We start from the raw sequence: 23,441 nt of genomic DNA, 5'->3' as shown, positions 1-23,441 counted from the left end.
ACTAGCCTTACAGGTCTGGATATGGGACTCGGCTCCAATACCAGGTGCAGGCACAGCTATACCTATGAAGCTGAATAAAACACAAAGGCCGGCGACACACGCTACAGAGCCATGGCATATCCTAAGAGTAAGCCCCCATAATTCAAGTCCACGAAAATGACTTTGATTGTGCCGCTTATACACTCGCTCTGATTTACTGTGTTCTATCGCCCTCTAGAGGTCAATGAACAAAGTGACATCAAATTATGTAAACATTGGTTTATTTTCTTTAGCGCCAAAGTATTTTACGTCAAAAATAATATAGTGCTCATAAATTCTGCATTCATCGTTTTCCTATACATCTCTCTCTCTCACAACAGTGCAGGCAGGCTGGTACATATTAGCCAGGTTTTGTGACGGTAAGATATCCAGTCATTTAAGGGATTATCCACAACCAAATTTACAACAGAAAAAGTCCATTTATTTCACCAAACAAATGCGGCTCTTTCCCGTAACATGCGCACTCCGAACCTCTGCCATTCCCGCTGGTAGATCCAAAGTTCCTGTGTTGTGTCAAGACAAGCAAGGACTGCGCCTCCTTTCCATGCGATCAGTCGCGGGTCCATATCCTGGGGAAAATATAACAACACACAATCAAACTGAGGTTATGGCACTTTCCGGATACCTAAACTTAAAAAGTACAGCATTTTAAATCTGCTTTCAGCCTGACCTGGACTATGGGTTGTGTTTGATATTTACAGCTCACTCGCTGTTAAGTGACTTTCCATACGAGGGACAAGAGTGGCACTGTTTTTGGGGGAAAAAGCAGGCCCTTTGTTAAAAACAAAAACAGTGGAAAAGCCTGCTGAGGGCAGATTTACATGGTTCTGCTGCACTGTTTGACATGGATCCTGCCTAGAAAGCACTACAAATAATAAGCACTGACATTTAAGATAACAGGGGTTTCTAAAAAATAAATGGGATCTTTAGCAACTGCAAGATAGGTCATCAATATCTGATCGGTGGGGGTCCAGTCCGGGCACCCTCGCCAGTCAGCTGTTTGAAGAGGCCGCTGTACTCAAACGAGTGACTTCTTGTCATTGCCATTGTGCAGCTCAATCTTATTCAATGGGACTGAGCTGCCATACTGGACCAAACACAGCCACCGTACAATGAACTGCACTGTGCTTGGTATATATGGCCACAGGGCATGTGGAAACCTGGCAGCCCCTCTAAACAGCTGATCGGCAGGGATGCTAGGAGTCGGACCCCACTAATCTGATATTGATAACCCATCCTGATGATAGGATATCAATATATAAAGTCTCAATTGTAGATTATAATAATTTTTGTCGTTATAATTACATATTTACGACAAATTATTATATAGATCGTTAACTATTCAGATAGTATTTAGTTTATTAAAAGGGATGGGGGGGTGGGTTGGACATGCTAACTAAACATATAAACATTATACTTAAATATATATATATATATATATATATATATATATATATATATATATACACATATATATATACACACACACACATAGAAATACACATATAATCACCTTTAATAATAAATTATTGACAATTATCTGCTGTATAGCTCAGTAGGTTCACTAACATATCGCTAGATGTGGAGTTTCTATGGACATGGGCATATCCGCTCCGCGGTAATATTCACATGGCTCAAACTGTATAATCTGGTGTCATACCAAATATTAATTACACAGGATCCCCATATATACAATAAGCAGTGTAGAATATTTTTTACTTTTGGTCTTGTTATCACTTCTACATTTTCAACCACTCTTCTGAATGACGGAGGCATCTTATTGAGGATTCGATGTTGCAGAAACTGCTGGGCCTTGGGGAACATTAGCCCCCCTCCGACCACCAAGATGGAGCTGTACATCTTCTTTTTTGTATCATCGGAGGCTGAAAGGAAATTTAGAAAATTTTGAATATTCACAGAAAAAAAAATATTCACAGAAAAAAAAAAAAAAAGAACTTTAAACATTTAAAGCAAAATAGTCACCACAAAAACGCATATAAAACCGCCAGCGTTACCTTATAGTGGCCCCCAGTCTGTTCATAATCATATGGTTGATCCGTAGTCTGATGCTCATTTACGTAAAAAAAAATATATTTTAAGCGCCAGCAGCGCTATCTTGCCGGTCAGCTTCAAGTCAAGGTAAGCACACCCCCTAACCGTCCCCTCTCTTGTTTGATTGACAGCCTGAAGTGCGGCCGGGACCGTGCCTTATCGCGGCTAACAGCGGCAGCCGGAGACAGGATCGCGCCTTATCAAGGAGCGCACCGCGCATGCGTGATACCTCTGGCTGTCAATCAAACAAGAGAGGGGACGGTTAGGGTGGTGTGCTTACCTTGACTTGAAGCTGACCGGCAAGATCGCGCTGATGGCGCCTAAAATATAGTTTTTTTAAGCAAATGAGCATCAGACTACGAATCAAACATATGATTATGAACAGACTGGGGGCTACTATAAGGTAATGCTGGCAGTTTTATATGCGTTTTTTCAGGTAACAGGTTCCCTTTAAATTGATGCATTTCAGATCTGAACAGTTTTAAAGGGCTATAAAAAATACTGAGCGATCGCTAGCTATTTGCAATATGCAGTCTACATTTTACTAATGTACCTGCATTACAATTTTTCATTCATTTCTCAATTTCTTGGTCACGTCTTTCTTAAATGGAAGAGTCGGTCTTAGTCTCGACACAGGTAGGAAACTGCTCCTCCTCCTGTCAGTGTAGAGATGTCGGCAGAGCATGTGGCCAAAAAGGTTTGTCTCCCTTCTAGGCAGTGTGACAAGCCGCATGCCTTGGGTCCTTCCCACTTAGCAGCATCATCAACCCTATTCGGATTTGTACCAACTTATGTGAACGTAGCTGGACACTTGGACTGACTCTTGACAATTTTCCCATTTCCTCCCACCTAGTTGGTGTAACAGCTCATAGCAAACTCCAGCTGGACCGTACACCATACTGGGACCTCCCCCATATTATATACCCAAGAGAAAATGTAAATGTGAGACAGCAATTGATAGTGGTGACCGAGGAATGGATATCAGACTTACTGCAGCAGTCAATGCTATGAAGAATTGCCTTGTCCAGGCCCAGTGCTTTCCCTTCAAACTGAGATACCATTGTTTTCCTGGAGAATAAACTGGCAGAGCTCTCCTCCCCATCATGGCCATGCCCCATGCCATCACCCTGAGAGGGTCCAAGCTCTGCTTCCATCATGTGTCCTCTTTCTGAAACGTCCATGGCCTGGCTCCGCGCGTCATCAAACATGCTTGGTTTGGGAAAGGCTCTCCGGTCGGCAGCTGCCTTGGATGACTATAAAGAGAGCCACAATTACAATCAAATTCTGAAGCATCTTTATGAACTGTAGCATATCCAGATGTAGCAGAGCTGAATGGGACAATGTAGCAAAGCAGAGTATTACTTGGCACAACTTATTGTGTTATTTGTCAGGCCTCATTCACATCATGTTTTAAGCCTACAGACCTTATTACAATAATTTTTATTGTCTTTTATATATTTTAAAGTTATAGTTATTTTTATTCATGTGTAAAATATATATTAATAAACATAACTTTTACATCAATGTTCATACATCAGTTTCATTGGTTTGTCATTTATGAATTAAAATTATTAATAGATAATAAAGGGGTTGGACATGACAATATATTAGTGAAATTGGTTTTGAATATGTAATTTTACATATAAATGTAAAATAAGCATATACTTAAACATTCATTATAATAACAATGTAGCATTTTGGGTATGTGTGTGTATATGTGTGCACGTCCACATCCGCTTCTATACATCCCTATATATCCATATAGTTATATAAACCACAAATATTTATATTTATATTCATGCGCATGTGTTCTATAGACCTATACTTTAGATGGAAGGCTGTGAGGCATAGTGGGATAGATTGCCCATACGGTCCCATTGTATAAAAAAAAAAATATATATATTTTTTTTTATTTTTTTTGCATTGTAAGGCCGAATTCACACGGCCGTGAACGATCCGTGGTATCCCAGCCTGGATTACTGCTGACAGCGGGAGCGCATGGCGTCATTGGTTGCTATGACGCCGTGCGCTTCATGCCGCCGATGCTGTACAGTAATACACTGGCATGATCTATACGAGTGTATTACTGTAGTGCAGCGGCGGCATGAAGCGCACGGCGTCATAGCAACCAATGACGCCGTGCGCTCCCGCTGTCAGCAGGAATCCAGGCCGGGATACCACGGACCATTCACGGCCGCAGAACACGGCCATGTGCATTCGGCCTAAGGAGTCACATAGTCTACTATGCTATTACATACATTCTATTTTGCAGCATGCAGATGTATAATAGCCTGACAAAGCCTTAAAGGACACCCTTTTGCCCCCTCCATAAGGTGAACGGTGCCGATGGACACATACTACCGTCTACACCAATGTGATTTGAACAGGGCCTCACTTAAAATATTTACCCTCTGAAGCCACTGCATTTTACAACAACATGTTATGTGTATCAGTCTGGACAAGTAAAGGGGTTGTGTCTTACCTGATCCTGTTTGCTTTGTGTTGCTAGTAGATAATGCTCATCGTGAGGATCTTCTGGGTCTCCTGGTGATCTGTGCTGTAAAGAAGTCATTTTCTGACCGACAATTCCAAATGTGGCTGGATAGAAGAGAGCCATAGGAGCCTGGAGGATGCCAAACAAAACACTAGCATCAGTAGGGTTAGAAAATGCCATGTGAAAGACAAAATAATAGCAGTCTTATTAGTGATGAGGCTGTAAAATCCACCGGACAAAAATAATCGTATCTGATAAAATGTACAGTAGTACAATGGGTAACGGTGAAGTAAGATTATACACCAGTCAGAATGAATCAACCTCACAAATACTATTGACATGTACGCCAGTAGTAATACGCCACTGATGTGTAGAATACTGATAATATGCATTGTACTAGTAATAATAAGAACACAAAATGAACTCTTGATCTTACCTGAAGTTTTTCATCTCCCAGTCTCATTTGGTACAACAAGGCTGGAGAATCTGGATGCCGCACCTGCAACTCATGATCCTGCAGTCCACTAATGTCCTAAAGAGAAAACAAAATTAGGACTCATGATAGAAAACTTATTTCTTGTCCGTGTGTGTTTTTTTTTTCTTTTTTTGTGCAGCCCGTATGCGGAACCATTCACTTCAATGGTTGTACTGACTGGTAAGCCTTTTTTTACATTACATTTGAATCTTTCGTGAGAGGTAAATGATAAGTGAAGTTGGCAAAAACCTTTGTATATAAGGGTCCATTCACACGTCCGCAAATGGGTCTGTATCCGTTCCGCAATATCGGGAACGGGTGCGGACCCATTCATTCTCAATGGGGCAGAACGGGATGCGGAGGGCACTCAGCATCCGCATTTCCGGAGTGCGGCCCCGAACTTCCGTGTCGTGGCTCCGCAAAAAAATAGAACATGTCCTATTCTAGTCCGTAATTGCGAACAAGAATAGGCATTTCTATGGGGGGCTGCCGGCCGGGTATATTGCGGATCCACAATACACCACGGACGTCTGAATAAAATGGACCCATAATGTGTAAATGACAGCATGCTGCTAGACATACCTGGTCCAGATGAGTGTAAGTCTCCTTAAGCTGCTGTAAGAGAAGGCAGTCCAGTCTATTAGTCAGCTGACACTCCCGGTAAGGAAACCCTGCTCTCTGCATAAGCCAGAAGAAGCAGCGGGTGACATCACAGCCACCATAGGCAAGACAAAGTCTGTAATGAAACATTTTAACATTAGGGGCTGCTGACTGGTTGACATGACAGCTTAGAGCCTAACAATGGTCTTCAGGCCTGACACATACAGAAGCCTATTAGGCCTGGGGCTCGAAGGGTTGTCCGCTTTATTTATACGGAAGACCTATGCTCAGGATAGGTCAGAAATATCAGATCAGCGGGCAAACTCCTATAACCCCCGCCGATCTGATATTGATGAGTCAATCAATATTGACCTATCCTAAGGATATGTCATCAATATAAATAAAGCGGACAACCCCTTTAAGAGGTCAACACTGAGAGGCACAATATGGGGCAACATAGAAGTACCGCAGTGTATTATATAGTATAAGCGATTGTATTGCAAAGTCCCCTAGTGAAACGGAAAAAAAAAAGTTTCATACATATTTTTTTTTTTTTTTTATATTTAAAAAAAATCCACATAATAAAAATTAAAAACCTTTTCCCATTCACTATGTAAAAAAAAGAATTCAAACTATTAAATGATGGCGTTATTTAACAGTGGAGGCTGTGAAAAAAAATACACAATGCCAACTGTAACAAAAGCTACATAAATTCAGTATCACTACAATCACACAGAATCAACGTGTCAATGTTACCTCAAAGTGAACAAAATAAAAAGTAAACCCAAAAAAACAATGGCGAAATTCAGTTTTATTTTTCAACTCCAAGCCTCCCAACGCAATATACGTAATATTAAATGGTGGTAATCTTATTTGGACAACCCCTAACCATCAGCTCTGATCACCACGGGGAAACTGCCGGCAGCTGCACATTTCTCCTGCAGCAGCCATGTTTGGTCTTCTGCTGCATGACCTTCTCTGTTCTGAGCCTCTCCGCTCTGCCTAATAAATGTATCCCGAACAGGCATCTAATGAGCATAAGAACAACGGAAAGCCAATTAATCCTGAAGATACCTGGTGTTTCGATGAGATATACCATCTTCAACACAGCAAATGCTGGTCTTTTGATCTCCAACATCCACAACACATGCACTTGTCAGACCACTTCCATACACAGCGCAGACGGACTCCTGATGGACGATCACACCTGAGGGACAAAAGATATTTATATACTTTATTAGAAAATAATTTGCCCTGTCTTATTTGTGTACATCAGGGGTCAGCAATCTCGGGCCCTCCAGCTGTTGCAAAACTACAACTTGAACGGAGATGTGCTTCCAGCTCTGTTTAAAGTGCGAATTCTGGTGCCGGAGGCTGCAGAATATTGGACTCCCAAAGATCAGATATAGGCCTCGTGCACACGAACGTATTTTCTTACTGTGTCCGTTCCGTTTTTTTTGGTGGACCGAATATGCGGAACCATTCATTTCAATGGGTCCGCAAAAAAAAAAGGAAGGTACTCAGTGTGCATTTTCATTTAGCAAAAAAAATTACGCATTACGGACAAGGATAGGACGCTTCTATTAGGGGCCAGCTGTTCAGTTCCACAAAATATGGAATGCACATGGACATCATCTGTATCTTTTGCGGATCCGTTTTTTGCAGACCGCAAGATACATACGGTCGTATGCATGAGGCCATAAGCTCAGCATAGGTCATTAATATCACGATCCTAGAAAACCCATTTAACCTCTGAAGAAAAAAAAGGAGATTTTTGTATAACTTACCAGTTAAATCTCTTTCTCGCTCTTCCTTGGGGGACACAGACCTTGGGTATAGCTCAGCTCCCTAGGAGGCGTGACACTAAGTAAAACTGTTAAGCCCCTCCTCCATCAGCTATACCCTCAGCCTGGAGATAGAGGCTACCAGTTGCGTGTCCAAGTAGTGAAAGGATAACAACCAATAACGGAAACAACCAGCCAGCAACCCAACGGGGCGCCAGACCATAACCCTGTAACCAAACACAGAAGGGTGGGTGCTGTGTCCCCCAAGGAAGAGCGAGAAAGAGATTTAACTGGTAAGTTATACAAAAATCTCCTTTTCTCGCCCATTTTCCTTGGGGGACACAGACCTTGGGACGTTCAAGAGCAGTCCAAGAAGGGAGGGACCACAAACCCAAGGCGGAACACCACCAGAGCATCAGGAAACCGCTGCCTGCAAAACCAGGCGGCCCAACGCAGCATCCGCTGATGCATGCGTATGCACCCTATAGAACTTTGTGAAAGTGTGCAGAGAGGACCAAGTGGCTGCTTTGCACAACTGTTCAGCCGAGGCCCGATGCCTCTGCGCCCAGGAAGCTCCGACTGCTCTGGTGGAATGAGCAGTGACGCCAAAAAGCGGAGGTCTGCCCTTGGCTCGATAAGCCTCAGACACCGCCAGTTTAATGAAACGGGCAATAGCCACCTTGGAGACCGCCAACCCTTTGCGCGAACCCTCCGGAACCACAAACAGGGAGTCCGTGCGCCGAAAGGACCCGGTGACCTCCAAGTAAATCCTCAACGCCCTGACCACATCCAGACGGTGCAGTTCCCGTTCTCTGGGGTGGGAAGGAGAGGGACAGAGCGACGGAAGGACGATGTCCTCATTGATGTGAAAGGCAGAGACCACCTTTGGCAGGAAAGTCGGGACAGGCCGAAGCACAACCTTATCCTGGTGGAAGATCAGGAAAGGTTCGGAGCAAGAAAGAGCCGCTAACTCCGACACCCGTCGGAGAGACGTGACGGCCACAAGAAAGATGACCTTGCAGGACAGAAGGCGAAGGGAGACCTCCCGTAAAGGCTCGAAGGGGGCTGATTGGAGCGCCGAGAGCACCACATTCAGGTCCCAGGAAGGAACTGGAGGGCGGTACGGCGGAACAGAGTGAGCCACCCCTTGTAAAAAGGTCTTAATTGGCCCTAGAGGGGCCAGGGGACGCTGGAGAAGAATAGACAGCGCCGAAATCTGACCCTTCAGAGAACTGAGGCACAGCCCCAGGTCCAGACCCGACTGGAGGAAGGACAGGATTGTGGGAAGAGAAAACCGGAGAGGTGGGATGCTCCGGGACTCACAGAACCCCAGATAGGACCTCCAAACCCGATAGTAGATCCTAGAGGATACGGGCTTACGAGCCCGGATCATGGTGCGGACTACGTCCGCGGAGAAACCCCGTCGCGTTAAGACGGCGGTCTCAATAGCCACGCCGTCAAACGTAGCGAGCCTAAATGCTCGTGGAAGATCGGTCCCTGAGAGAGAAGGTCTTCCCTGGAGGGCAGTGGCCACGGTGCGTCTGCCAACAGCAACATTAGGTCGGCGTACCAAGACCGGCGGGGCCAATCCGGGGCGATTAGAATCGCGGGGACGCCCTCTGCCGCGATCCTCCGAAGAACCCGTGGCAGGAGGGGAAAAGGAGGAAAGACGTACAGAAGGGAGAATTCGCGCCACGGAAGGACGAGCGCGTCGGCGCCGTATGCCTTCGGGTCCCGTGCCCTGGCCAGGTATAGGGGGACCTTGTGGTTGAATTTGGAGGCCATGAGGTCCACGTCGGGGCGACCCCAGCGAAGACAAAGGGCTTCGAACACCTCTGGGTGCAGGGACCATTCTCCCGGGTCGATGGTGGACCGGCTGAGGAAATCCGCCGCCCAGTTGTCCACCCCCGGGATGTAAATCGCAGATAAGGCCGGCACGTGCGTCTCCGCCCAGAGGAGAATGAGGGTCACCTCTTGCATCGCTGCGAGTGCCTCCCTGATGGTTTATGTATGCCACAGCCGTGGCATTGTCCGATTGGATCCGAACAGGGTGGCCCTCAGCAGATGGGTCCAGTGTCTGAGGGACAGAAGAATCGCCCTCAGTTCCAGAATATTGATTGGAAGTCTGGACTCCGATAGAGACCAAACGCCCTGGACGGACCGGGGAGGGAAAACCCCCCCCCACCCCCGTAAGCTGGCATCTGTGGTAATCACCAGCCAGTTCAGTGGAAGGAAGGACTTCCCCCTTAGAGGGATATGCAACCACCAGCCGAGGGAAGCTCGAGCCAGGGGAGGCAGAAGAAAGGTCTTGTCCAGACTCCTCAGTGATTTGTCCCAGGCCGACAGAATTGCCCTCTGAAAGGTGCGGGATCGGAATTGTGCGAACGGCATCGCTTCGAAACAGGCAACCATCTTTCCCAACAACCGCATGCTGGATCTGAGGGAAGGGCGGTGATGACGGAGGAGACTGCGAACCGACCCGCGAAGGGCCAGACGCTTGTCCGACGGAAGGCGGACCTCCGCCAACTCTGTATCCAGGAGCATCCCCAGGAAGATCAGCCGTCTGGAGGGGGTAAGGGAAGATTTGGGGTGGTTGATAATCCAACCGAACCGCGTCAGAGTCTCCAGAGTGAGTTCCACACTGCGGGATGTCTGAGAGAAGGAGGGTGCCTTGACCAGGATGTCGTCCAAGTATGGGAGAAGAAAAACACTTCTTGAACGTAGAAGGGCCAAGACAGGGGCCAGGACCTTGGTGAACACTCGAGGAGCAGTCGCCAGACCAAAGGGAAGGGCGACGAATTGGAAGTGATCGTCCCCCACCGCAAAGCGCAGGAAGCGGTGATGACATGGAGCAACCGGAACGTGGAGGTATGCATCCTGAATGTCGATTGAGGCCATGAAATCCCCTCTTTCCAGGGAGGCCACTGCGGACCTGAGAGACTCCATCCGGAATCTCTGCAGTCGGAGAAAACGGTTCAGGCGTTTTAGGTCCAAGATCGGACGCACTGAGCCTTCCTTCTTGGGAACCACAAAGAGGTTCGAGTAGAACCCCCTGAACCTTTCCGTCGGAGGCACGGGGGCGACGACACCCTTGTCCATTAGAGAGTGAATGGCCGCGAAGAAGGCGGCCACTCGTACGGGATCTCGCGGAGGACGGGATCGGAAGAAACGGTCTGGCGGAATGGACGCAAATTCGATTTTGTATCCGCAAGATACAATCTCGAGCGCCCATGCGTCTGAGATGTGGGCCCGCCATACGTTCCTGAATAGGAGAAGGAGGCCCCCCACCCGGGTGGGTGGGGGCGCACCTTCAGGCAGAGGGCTGCTGGCCTGTGGGAGCCCGTGCAGGCTGGGACTTGCGCCAGGTAGGTTGCGTCCGAAAAAACGGCTTCTTGCGTCTATCCTGGGCTGGGCCAGAGGAAGAAGAACTGGCCGCGGGTCTAGACCCGGTGGGCTTGCGAAAGGACCGAAAACGGGACGAACCAGCGCGACCACGGGGGGCGCCCATTGGCCTGGACTGGGGGAGGTGAGTACTCTTCCCACCCGTGGCCTCTGATATAAGTTCGTCCAGACGGGTTCCGAACAGGCGGGAACCCGTGAATGGTAGGCCGGCCAAAGAGCGTTTGGAAGCGGCGTCCGCCGCCCAAACCTTCAGCCAGAGTTCCCTCCTGACAGAAACTGCCAGGGCAGAGGAACGGGCAATGAGGGCACCCGCATCAAGGGAGGCCTCACAGACGAATTTTCCGGCCTGAACAATTAGTTGGGCTAAGGAACGGAGGTCCTGAACAGGGACGTCCGACCCTAACTCCCGTTCCAGTTGAGATCCGTCCTGTACAGGAATAGTAGTGCTTTTGGACAGGCGAGCCACGGGAGGATCAACCTTAGGCGGGGATGTCCACGTGGTCACAGAATCCGCTGGAAAGGGATAACAAATGTCCAGCTTTTTGGGTGTAATAAAGCGGACGTTAGGCCGAGTCCAAGCCTTGGATACCACAGAAGAAAAATCAGCGTGTATGGGAAAAACCTTGGAGGCCTGTTTGGGGCGGAGAAAGGACACGCCGGCCTGTTCAGAGCTGGGGGGGTCATCGTGTAGCTGAAAGGTATCACGGATGCTAGTGACAAGATGCCCCACCGCGGACACCAATTTGGACGGAAGCTCTGAGTCCATGTCCACGTCCGAATCCGCCAGTTCTCCCTCAGAAAGCGTATCCCTTTGAGAGGATAGACTTGACTGAGCTCGCACGCATGGCGGAGAGAGCGAAGCATCTGGAGAAGATGTGCGCTCAACCCTTGAACGTTTCTGAGTATGCCGGGCCCTGGAAGATTCGCTGGGAGGCAGGGAACCAGTGGGGGCGGCAGAAACGGTAGTCCCAGCGGGTGCGACAGGGATTGTGGCAGCCTGCGGGAGAGGCGGTCTATCCACGAGACGGCCCACTACGTGTGTAAGGCTTTCCACCGCCTGAGACAGAGACCTAGCCCAGTCAGGGGGTTCAGAGGCACCGGGGGGCGCAGCGGGAAGCGGGCCCTGCACCGGGGCCTGACATGCAAGGCAATGCGGCTCAGATTGCCCACGCGGAAAAAGTTCCTTACAGGCGGTACAGGCATGGTACCAGGGTTTGGGGGCACCTGTGGGATCTGACATGCTGAAGTGTGGTTGTACTCTAATATAGAGACCACAAAGGGTTATAGCAGCTATGACCAGGAGGGTTAGGAGAGGGTTAACTGTCCTACCAGTGCCTCAGAAGAACGTCAGGAGATGGCCCAGATCAGCAGCAGCAGAGAAGCAGTGAACAGCAGTGAGCAGCAGAGAGCGCCCACAGAAGCCGAGCGATGTACACAGGAGGTTAGAGTCCCCCACCGTGTCCCAGCTTCCTGTCAGGAGTGAGGAAGCGCGGGAAACCTCAGCAGAAAGCGCGGGGAACAAGCTCCGCCCCCTCCAGCGCTTGAAATGTCTCCTGTGAAGGAGAACGTAGCTCCGCCCCCAAAATGACGCGCGGAAGCCCCGCCCCCTGCCGGGACCGCTAAGCCCCGCCCCCCGTTCTCGGCGGGAAGGGGGAGAGAGAGAAGAGAAAAATGGAGTCAGCCCCGATGAGGGGGAGGGGGGGGAGAAAGATAGCAGCGTGGGGGGGAAAAGCGTGGGGGTGCTGAGGATGCTGCTGTGCTGCATTGTCCTGCAGATGAGCGCTCAGAATGAGCGACCACGGGTGCCCCCCTTACCCAGAGGGGTAGATGCTGCAGATAGGGACGGGGTATGGGCTGGAATAGCCATCTCACCGTGCGACGTCTTCACCCTCAGTCCTTTCCAGCAGGGTCGCCCCTTCAGCCACTGGCACCGCAGTGGCAGGAAGCTGGAAGAGGGGCTTGGCGTGCGGGCGACCCCCTAGCTGGCGGGATGTAGGGGAGCCATTGCTGCCCAGATCCTCCTATTGCTTCTGTGGGGGAGGCAGCAGTGCAGATAAGTTGGCACTGGCGCAGCTCAACCCCGGGAGAGCAGAGAGGTCAAATGCGTCTCTGGTATCCCTAGGAAAAAATAAAATAACAAAATTAGAAGAAAAAGTAAAAATAACAAGGAGAAAACAGCCCTGCAGTAGCAGGGAGTGTCTTGCCTCCTTGGACACTAAGCTAAAACTGGTAGCCTCTATCTCCAGGCTGAGGGTATAGCTGATGGAGGAGGGGCTTAACAGTTTTACTTAGTGTCACGCCTCCTAGGGAGCTGAGCTATACCCAAGGTCTGTGTCCCCCAAGGAAAATGGGCGAGAAAAATGTTTTCTGCATATATCAAAAGACATGAACACACCTGAAAATCCCATCTTCGTCAGGATCATGTTGACCATTTCCTTCACATGCTGTCTGTTATATATGTCAGGGATGAGTAATATACATCGGTAATACTGGAAGAAATGAGAAGAAACGTTATGTCTGCTCCTTTTTCGAACGTATTCCCCCTGCTACTAATGAGTGTTTTATGAGATCAAGTAGAGCCTGGCAAAGCTCAGACGTCTGTAACATTCAGGAGCTGAACTCTCTAATCTCCATCCAGCCCAATGGCTCTTTTCTATGAACCTCCTCCTCTGCTGCAATCTCACACTGCTTGGAACAAACTGCAGTCTCCCTGCCTTTAATTAACTGTTTATATGCATTTACAGTAGTGTATTTTATTAAAAGGGCTGCCTCATCACAACAGTCCCTTTTATGTTTTATGGTAATGGACTGATTGTCACAAGTCCAATATTAGAAACCCCTGAGGTTCAGCTGTTATCGAAGCGGCAACTGGCCATACATTTGTAGAATTACATGTAGGCTATTTAAAGGGGTTGTCCGGGTTCAGAGCTGAACCTGGACATACCCTTATTTTCACCCAGGCAGCCCCCCTGAGGCTAGCATCGGAGCATCTCTTGCTCCGATGTGCTCCCTTGCCCTGCGCTAAATCGCACAGGGCACAGGCTCTTTTGTTTATCATAACACACTGCTGGGCGGAAGCTTTCGCCCGGCAGTGTGTTCAGTGACGTCACCGGCTCTAATGGGCGGGCTTTAGCCGTTTTACTGGCTAGGGCAGCACTAAATCCCGCCCATCAGTGCCAGTGACATTACCGGGCTTCCTGGCAGCCCCATGGAGAGCCCCGGTATGTAACCGGATCTCCAAAAAATGCCTTTGCCCTGTGCGATTTAGCGCAGGGAAAAGGAGAGCATTGGAGTATGAACTGCTCTGATGCTCAAGACAGGGGGGCTGCCTGGGTGAAAATGGAGGTATGTTCAGGTTCAGCTCTGAACCCGGACAACCCCTTTAATGGAACGGCCAACCATGTAATACATAAAGGAGTTGGTTTTCACCAGAGTGAGAGCCGCCCTCTCCTCATTAAGAACACATGAATGTTTGGCTGAACTAAAAGCGCATTTAGACACGCAGGCAATTATCGAGAAGGGACCATTCCTACCTGATGATTGCCTGCTTGTCAGTGGGGGTGTAGTGTTGCATTTAGATAGAGCAATCACCTCCACTGAATGGGGATGAGGGATCGCTTCCCCTGTTCCTCTTCCTCATACAGATTCACTGTTTTTGGCAGCAGATCGTTGTTTACAAAGTACCATCTGCTGCCCAGAAATGACGATTGAGGTGTCCACATGAACAATCATTTCACCCTATGAACTAGTGTTTTGCTCGTTCAGTGGTTGATCTGCAGCTCCTTTATATGGGATGATTATCGGGAACAAAAATCTGTACAAACGTTCTTTCCTGATAATCAGCCTGACAACTGCTGGAATAAAGCCACCACAAAAGTGCGTTGTATGGGAGTGAGGGTTCCGATCAATAGCTGTCGGTCCAAATAACTACCTAAGGTGTATTGCCAAAATAACAGTAGGAGGTCCTGGAGTGGGGGAACGAGCCATCAGGAGACAATCCCTTTAACATGTGATCTTGCATTCTGATATCCAACACTCTGCAGTGATCAGACTAACATACTTCTTAAAGGGGTTGTCCAACAATTACAACTTATCAGCTATGCACTAGACAGGTGATAAGTGTCTAATCTGTGGCGGGGCGACTGCTGGGACCCTCAAACATGACAAGACCAGGTACCAGAGACCCTGCAGTGAACGGAGTGACGGTCATGCATGCACGCTGCTGCTTCCTTCTACTCTATGGGATTGTCAAAGAGAAGCAGTGGCCACCACCAGAGATGATGTTGAATATTAGTGATACATTCTTATGTTGGGACACTCCCTTTAAGGGTTTCTAAAATAGAAAAAAAATAATACAATTTGATCTCTGACTGCTTCCAGAACATTACTAGAGACAATGGACACACCTTCAAGTCTTTCAGTTGTATTTCCAAGAACTTTTGTATGACGTGTGACCAGATAACTTCTAGGTCTGTGAGCACAGCAGTGAGAGACCCTCCAGGTCCATCATGAATATTGAGTTGGCCTCGCCGCATGGGATAATGAATATCATACCGATCAGCTGGATTCACAAATAATGCCTGGTGGAACAGAAGAATCACATTCCAATCAATCAGCATACAATCTCAAGCAATTAATCAGTACAAGAGTGATAGAAATCTGAATTATCTTATGAAAGTAAAGCTGAAGAGGACGGAAGTGAGCTCATATATGAAGCTAGCAGTGCTACTGATGTGCAGACTTTAAAGGGGTTTTACTGCAATGGATGTCTAATACCCAACCACAGTGTAGGGAGGATGAAAAGGGACTTGGGACCCATGTTTTACTCAATAGTGGGAATCCCAGACATTGGCCCCACAGGGATCAGGTATTTATCACTTGATATATGCTAAATATCCTCTTTGGGACAAATGATCGACAGTTTTAAAAAAAATAGAACAAAAAAGATTTAAGGTGGTACCTCTTCTCCTACAAAGTATTCTTCATTGTGAGAGGTACTGGTCCATTTCACTCCAGAATCATGATCTAATATCGCAGGTCTTATCTGTTTATTGTGGGCTCTGGCCTGAAAAGATAAAGAAAAATGTAATTACTTGTATCTGGCATTTTTTATGCAGTTTTCCCCTCTGCAGGTGGTATCTCTAGTTGTCCTAGATCATGGAGCATATTACAGAGAGGTACTGACCAGCATTGATGTGAATTTAGCACTTGGGCTAAGAACGAAACTGTCTATACAGTCTCTGCTGTCTTGCTGTGCCTGTCTCAGAGTTCCTGCACACTCCTCCCCCCTCCACAGACTTGTATTGACATGTGTAATCCGATCCTTCAGTGAGCTACTCCCTCCTGGACAGCATTTAACAAGCAGGGGGGTGAAGGAGATGTGTGGGAAAGGTAAACAGCTGATAAGAAGAACTACACTTTTATCTCTGATAAGATATTTTACAAAGTTTCTTATGGTCACTTGTACTATTGATTCATACAAAGTTGGGCAAATGTCAGTCACCACCACTCAAGGTGTACCTCCATTTTTGCAAAGACGATTATAGTTTTTCTAAACCATTGTATTAGGAAAATTTGCTGCTAACCCAGATAATGGACCGACCAAGGTCTGTGCTGTGCGCTGCACTTAACTAGACAGTATCTCATCCAGGCTACTGTCTTCAATGACCCTATGATGCTAGCGCTCTCACTGTAGGCAGTAGACTGGGAAGCAGAGCGGGAAGCTTCTAGTTAGGTGCAGCCAGCAGTACAGACCGCGGCCGGTCCATGCTTTGAGCTGACAACAAAAATCATTAATAAATTTATTTAGAAAAAGTATAATTGTTCTCCTTGTGAAACTGGAGGTACACTTTAAATCCCAAAATCATTGAGACCATGTAAAGTGGTGAATAAGGACATATTCAGTCTACTGGATGGTCACAGTAATGGATACAACGCTCAGAAGGAAGCTTCAGGAAGAGTACAAAGCAATGATAGAGAGGATTCCGGTTTGATGTGAATGAATCTTATACGTTATACAATGAAAAGCTATGCAACTCTGTATCATAAAGTTTCAGTTCATCATTTTCAACATTTCTGCTTGCTGTCAACACATGGAAACATTCCTCACTGCAATTAGGGGCTGGTATTCTGCCATGATTACATTCAAAAGACAGAGGAGCTGGGCTCGTTACTGGTGTATTAGGTGGATCTACACGTTGCAACTGACACCTCTATTTTTAAAAAGGTCCAATTTTAAAGGTAATCCCTTCAGATTGGCGGCAATTGGCCGAGGCAGCTAGCTGTGGTTTTGGCCGCACAGTTGCCTTAGAGTCTCCTTGTGACAATCCATGTATCTGTGTCAATTAAAGGGGTTTTTCACCTTTGTTCTGCTTTTTTCAGACCCCCACCCGCGGTTGTGAGCATACTTACCTGTTCCCTGCTGCTCAGTGCTTTCTCTCTTGCGCTGCTGGTCCCGGGTGTACCCATGTGAGCATCCTGATTGATGTGGGACACACGACCCCTGCAGCCAATGACTGGCAATGGCAGTCATGTGACACATGACGCAGTGACATTACACATGGGTGACATGTGACTGCCATGGCCAGTCATTGGCTGCATAGGTCACATGATGCTGCAACAGGATGCTCACATGGTGTGGATACACCTGGGACCAGTGGCACACAAGGGGAGCGATAAAGCCAAAGCCCAGTGGCAGGAAACAGGTAAGTATGCTGACCGCCACCAGGTCAGCCACACTGAGGGCTCTGAAAAAAGACAGCCAGGTCACCTACATATGAATGTGTCCAGTCAGTGACAGGACCTCTTCACACACTTACCTGCTCTGGCATCGCAGGGATTCGTCTGGTCCCATTGGACATCTTTTTGGACCAGATGGCTTGATCCACCATTTTGATTCCATTCTGTCTTTGTTCATTGCTTTCTGGCTTCTAAATAGAAGAATACACAAATCGGGAGGAGAAAAAATCATCTTTGGATGTGGTTTTATCAGATCGACTTGCTCAGAGTCAATGGAACTTAATGGATAAAACAGAAGAATGGGAAGTTCTCAATACCTGTACATAGTGCTGATTCTTCACAAGTGGTTACAGCGCCTGGTGCACGTATGACGCTGGTGCCAGGGGGTTCACATAACGGACATACACCCTGCAACTAGTGAGTGGTCAAAAATGGCCTGTATGACTACCTGGTGGCAGGTATTGAGGGTTGAACTACTGTATATCTTCCCATCCCTTTAGGGCAGGGGCGCCCAACCTGCAACCCTGGGGGCCACATGCGGCCCTCAATATCATTCTGCGCGGCCCCCAAACATCTGGTATCTTGTGGCATCTTACAGATTTATTATTGTTACTATTTGAGAGTAATGGGTCTTTGTGTATGTAGAAAATGTTTCAGATCTTTAAGTTCAGTTCATGCAAAATGGGAGCAAAACCGAAAGTGTTGTGTTTATATTTTTGGTCAGTGTATGTCCAAAAATCGGAGCAATATGTTTTCACTGCCTAATACTGTTGCAGAAAACTTTTGAGGACAGTTGTCCATTTGTATAATTAACCTGATATTATTGTTGGGCTGTGTCCTACATTTGATATATATGATTACTTTATAAAATATTGAAAATTTTAATAAAGAATAAGAAAATAAAAAAAATATCAAAACTGCGCTGTGAATGGTTGTTCAGTTTTTGTTTAGACCGCTTCATGAATCCCCAGTTTGAACACATTTTTTGTGTTTGCATTGACTTTTTTCTGCTGCAGCCAGATGTTACCTTAAAGGGTTTCTGTCATGAGAAATAACGGTATGTAGCTGACTGATATTAGCGATGTGCTGATGTCAGCAGTACATAACAGTGCGCTTTATAACTCCCTGCCTGTTCTCTTAAAATAAATACTTTTATAATATGCTAATGAGGCTCTAGGTGCTATAAGGGTGTTGCTTCAGCACCTAGAGGCTCAGTCTACTCACCCTTTGGCACGCCCAGGTCCAGTTGATTGACTAGCGAGTTGTCCTCTTCGCCCAGTAAATCCCGCGCCTGCGCCGTCCCGTTTAGTATTCGGTGCAGGCACAGTGAGTGAAGGACGCGCTCCTGCTGCCGGCCTCACTCACTGAGCCTGCGCCGAATACTAAACGGGATGGCGCCTGCGCTGTGAGTGAAGCCGGCAGCAGGAGCGCAACCTTCACTCACTGAAGGTGAGTCTTTATTTTTAAGAGAACGGCGGCAGGCAGGGAGTTATAAAGCGCACTGTTATGTACTGCTGACATCAGCACATCGCTAATATCAGTCAGCTACATAACGTTATTTCTCATTACAGAAACTTTTTAATGGGGTGATCCCAGAAATTTAAAACAGTTACGGTATATATTTATTTTACATATTTGGAGAACTTTCTTCCCTTTCTGTAGGTGGGCAGCAGTTCCTCAAGCACCTGCATTAACCAGGATGCACTGCAATTAGCTCTTGTTAACCCCTTCCTGGAAAATAGCCCCTCACATATAGCCCCCAGAGATGCACCTGGCATGTAATGCCCCCAGAATGTCCTCCTCTATTGTCTAGAGAGGTAAGGCTATATATTTCCATGCATTTAGGTGTAGGGATGAATGAATGAAAGGTGTCTGCTCTGCTTCTCTATGATATCACTGCGCCAGCACCGAGGGAAGGGAGCAGGAGAGCTACTGAGCATGTTAGTGCACCACTGAAATAAAAAACAGCAGGGGGCGCTACCAGACAGGAAACTGTAATGTACATAACAAACCTTACCATATTTTTATTGCATGTGTACTGCAATAATTATTTAAAATTCTCTATTTTCTGCATAGTGATACAATTTGTGGGCTAGCCCCTTCAAAAAGGTTGTTCACCAGTATTACTTTTTTTAATTTTTTATGTATGGCTCACAAAGGGTTAACAATTAACTCTTCACCCACCCGATCCCCTGCTACTGCCATTTGCATATATTGACACAACACTTTTGTCAGCAATGCGGGCACATATGAACATGGCGACACCAGTCATCATTATCCCCAACTTACATTCAATCCGTCCCTGAGAAGCCACTTGTCACAGGAGGGAGGCTGTCCCGGCTGCTTGTGCCTTCTGGCGATGACATGAGGGATGGCTGCCGGGTGAGTGTCTGTAGCTCTGCCGATACGCAAGGTGTTGGATCCAGGGTGTATGACTACAACATAGTCGCATTGTATATGCTGCAGAAAAAGAGACACGCAAACATTATTACGAGGGTCCGGCCACCCGGCGCATGTGTGTGCTGCTGTTAGGATGTGCCGGAGCGGGATCAAATTAAATGGGTTTTCCCACGAGAAATATTCTACATTTTCAAAACCAGCACCCAGATCTGATTACTTTTGTAATTGCATGTAATTAACAATTTAGCATAGCCCGTAAGTTATTCAATAAAATGTATCTGTATAGCGCCACCTGCTGTTTGTTCTTTTTCTTATTTCTTTATCCTGCTCACTGAGAAGGCCGCACATGCTCAGTTTCATCCTTCAACTGCCTCCTGAGCTGTGATAGGGAGAGCATGGACACGCCCCCTGAGCTGTGATAGGGAGAGCATGGACACGCCCCCTGAGCTGTGATAGGGAGAGCATGGACACGCCCCCTGAGCTGTGATAGGGAGAGCATGGACACGCCCCCTGAGCTGTGATAGGGAGAGCATGGACACGCCCCCTGAGCTGCAGAAGAATGGACACTCCCCTTGACCTGTCAGCTTGATATAGATCTAGCAGAGCAATGAATGGGGAGATCTCTGGATCCATGTGAGGTACAGGGCTGGTTCTAGCTTTGTTAGATAGAGATTGTCATAGGATGTCAGATTTTCATTCTTGACATTAGTCATGGGATAACCCCTTTAACTAATTGGAACCAAATAGTTTATTCCATGTTGTTACTGGTGGTGCAGTTTTGGGGGTGACCCTATTGCCAATAACAGTGAGCACCAAATAAGTCAGCTTGATCCCTCTGTGGTTTGCCCGGCCACACAGTGCCCGACCGCATCCCAATGATAAAAGAGACGGCAAAACAATGCTATGGATGTTTCCCGGTAATAGAGTAATCGGCAGAGTATTAAAGGGGTTCTGCACTTTCAATTTACTGATGATCTATCCTCTGGATAGATCATCAGCTTCTGATCGGCGGGGGTCCGACACCCGGGACCCCCGCAGATCAGCTGTTTGTCCATTCAAGTGAACAGAGCTTAGCCGCGCCCGCTCTAGTTGATACAAGTCGTGACGTCAGTGGGCGGGCGGCCCGGCGGTAAACAGTGAGAAGGCCGCGGCGCTGCTGGAGCGCCGCTGCCTTCTCAAACAGCTGATCGGCGGGGGTCCCGGGTGTCGGACCCCCGCCGATCAGAAGCTGATGATCTATCCAGAGGATAGATCATCAGTTAATTGAAAGTGCAGAACCCCTTTAAAGTACTAGTAGCAGAGCGGATGGGATATTACCAAAAGGTCGTCTACATAAAAACTGGAGTTAGACCCCCCCCCCCTCCCTTCAAGCATTTGGTGCACCGACTCCGGTTCTGATGATTCCCACAGGTTTGGGTGTTAAAAAAAAAAACACATAAACAAACAAAACACCCTTATATATGAACATTGAAGAGCGGCCGCCTTTGTCCCCGCAAGACCAGGAAGTGACCAGGTAGTCACAGGACCAAGCCACTTCCTGGACCAGAAGCAATCGGGAACTGAGACAGCAGAAAGGTGAGCGGAGCTTTTATATGTACAGGGGAGAATCCCTGGGGCCGAGCAACTCCCTTTCAGGGGGTGTCAGATGCAGTTTTTTGAGCACTGCAGCCAGACCCCCAAAGATCTGATATTGATGGCCCATGCTGAGGACAGGCCACCAGTAACCAGATTCTCAAAAACCCTTCAAGCAGGTCTTCTATCTGACTCTAGCAGTCAGTGTGTCCCTGTAAGGCTACTTTCACACTAGCGTCTTTCTTTTCCGGCACTGAGTTCCATCCTAGGGGCTCTATACCGGAAAAGAACTGATCAGTTTTATCCCCATGCATTCTGGATGGAAAGCAGTCCGTTCAGGATGCATCAGGATGTCTTCAGTTCAAGCATGCTACGGTTTTATCTCCGGCCAAAAAACTGAAGATTTGCCTGAATGCCGGATCCTGCATTTTTTTCCATAGGAATGTATTAGTGCCGGATCCTGCAATCAAAATACCACATTGCCGGATCCATCCTTCCGCTCTGCGAGAAAAATTTGAAAAAAATAAATACCAGATCCGTTTTTCCGGATGAAACTGGAAAGACGGATCCGGCATTTCAATGTATTTGCAAGACGGATCAGAATCCTGATCAGTCTTACAAATGCCATCAGTTGGCATACGTTTTGATGGATCCGGCAGGCAGTTCTGGCGACAGAACTGCTTGCCGGATCACTCTGCCGCAAGTGTGAAAGTATCCCTAAAGTGTACCTCCAGCCATACGCTCCCACCCAATCGGACTGCAGGCGTGGAGAGAAGCAGCTGAGCGCTGGGCAGTACCGCTGTCGAGGAAACCATATTAGTAACAGTGGGGCCCCTACATGACACTCGCTGGGTGGATATCAACAGGTTCTATGCGTCCCCATGGCAACAGACCACAAACCACTTCTATGTAGTCTGGGCCTGCAGTCACTTCCTTCTATCCGCCCTCTACTTCTGGCTATCCTACCAAATAGACTCCATCACAAAGTACAAGCGTTTCAAGGATGGATTTATCAAACTGATGTAAAGGAAAACTGGCATAGATGCCCATAGCAACCAATCAGATTCCACCTTCTATTTTCCAAGGGAGCTCAGGAAAATGAAAGGAGGAATCTGATTGGTTGCTATGGGCAACTATGCCAGTTTTCCTTTACACCAGTTTGATAAGTCTCCCCCAGTAGCGTTCTGTACTATGCGGTCTGGAGCGCCCTTTCACTGCTATGGCAGTTTTGGTAAATGGCGCTACGCGGCTCGCTCGGCGACTTCTGTAACTGCCACCGTCAGACGGCGCTTACTCAGGTTATTCTGACCTCAAACATAACAGATAGAGAAGAGAATAACCCTTTAAGGGGGTCTTAGACTCTGTAGCCGTGATGACCAAGATAATCGTGGCCACAGATGTGCAGAGTTATGAAATGGAGACAGTTACCCACAGCAACCAATCACAGCGCAGCTTTCATTTTTCAAGAGCACTGTAAGAAATGAAAGCTGCACTGTGATTGGTCGCTATGGGCAACAGACAGTCTCCCTGACTTATTACTATATAAGGCACTTTTCTTTCTCAGGAGGTTCATTCATTCCCAGTGTGGCTATCACAGTAATCATGGCTGCCCCCTCTCCACCCCCCATGGCTCCCCGGTCACCTCCTGCAGGGGCTCGGGAATGGCTGCCGGCACTATAGGCCGCTTCACCCCGCGCTGCTCCTTCTCTTTCTCCCTGCCGTTCTCCGGTTCTCCCTTTTCAGCCTGTGTCATAGCGGCCACCGGGTTCCTGCCGCGCATGCGCGACGCAACCTGGGAGAGAATGCGCCAGCGGCCAAACAAAATCTATCCCTGGGAGAGTGAGGCAAACAGCAGCTATTCCTAGATGACAGGACAACCGGTGTT

General features: G+C 47.6%; 1 protein-coding gene across 1 annotated transcript; it reads right to left on the bottom strand.

Annotated features, from left to right (window-relative positions):
- Window positions 1-243: 243 nt before the first annotated feature.
- On the bottom strand, window positions 244-23,438 carry ACTR8 (actin related protein 8). The gene is made up of 13 exons (XM_044301308.1): window positions 23,199-23,438; window positions 19,874-20,044; window positions 17,665-17,775; window positions 15,807-15,911; window positions 15,253-15,426; window positions 13,242-13,335; window positions 6,735-6,867; window positions 5,643-5,796; window positions 5,022-5,117; window positions 4,574-4,714; window positions 3,083-3,344; window positions 1,759-1,922; window positions 244-608 (listed from the first exon to the last, which is right to left on the bottom strand). The coding sequence occupies exons 1-13, from the start codon at window positions 23,334-23,336 to the stop codon at window positions 465-467; spliced, it is 1,887 nt and encodes a 628-aa protein (XP_044157243.1). The 5' UTR covers window positions 23,337-23,438; the 3' UTR covers window positions 244-464.
- Window positions 23,439-23,441: the final 3 nt, after the last annotated feature.

Source organism: Bufo gargarizans, chromosome 7, assembly GCF_014858855.1.
Source record: "Bufo gargarizans isolate SCDJY-AF-19 chromosome 7, ASM1485885v1, whole genome shotgun sequence".
Taxonomy (NCBI): domain Eukaryota; kingdom Metazoa; phylum Chordata; class Amphibia; order Anura; family Bufonidae; genus Bufo; species Bufo gargarizans.
Note: the sequence above shows the minus strand (reverse complement) of the source record. Positions and strands in the feature narration are given on the sequence as shown.

Coding starts and splice junctions, on each gene's coding strand:
- ACTR8 (XM_044301308.1), bottom strand. CDS start 23,336: ATGCGCGGCAGGAACCCGGTGGCCGCTATGACACAGGCTGAAAAGGGA. Junction 15,427..15,806: donor AATACTTTGTAGGAGAAGAG/GTACCACCTTAA, acceptor CTGTTCCACCAG/GCATTATTTGTGAATCCAGC. Junction 5,118..5,642: donor CTTACACTCATCTGGACCAG/GTATGTCTAGCA, acceptor TTTTCTCTTTAG/GACATTAGTGGACTGCAGGA.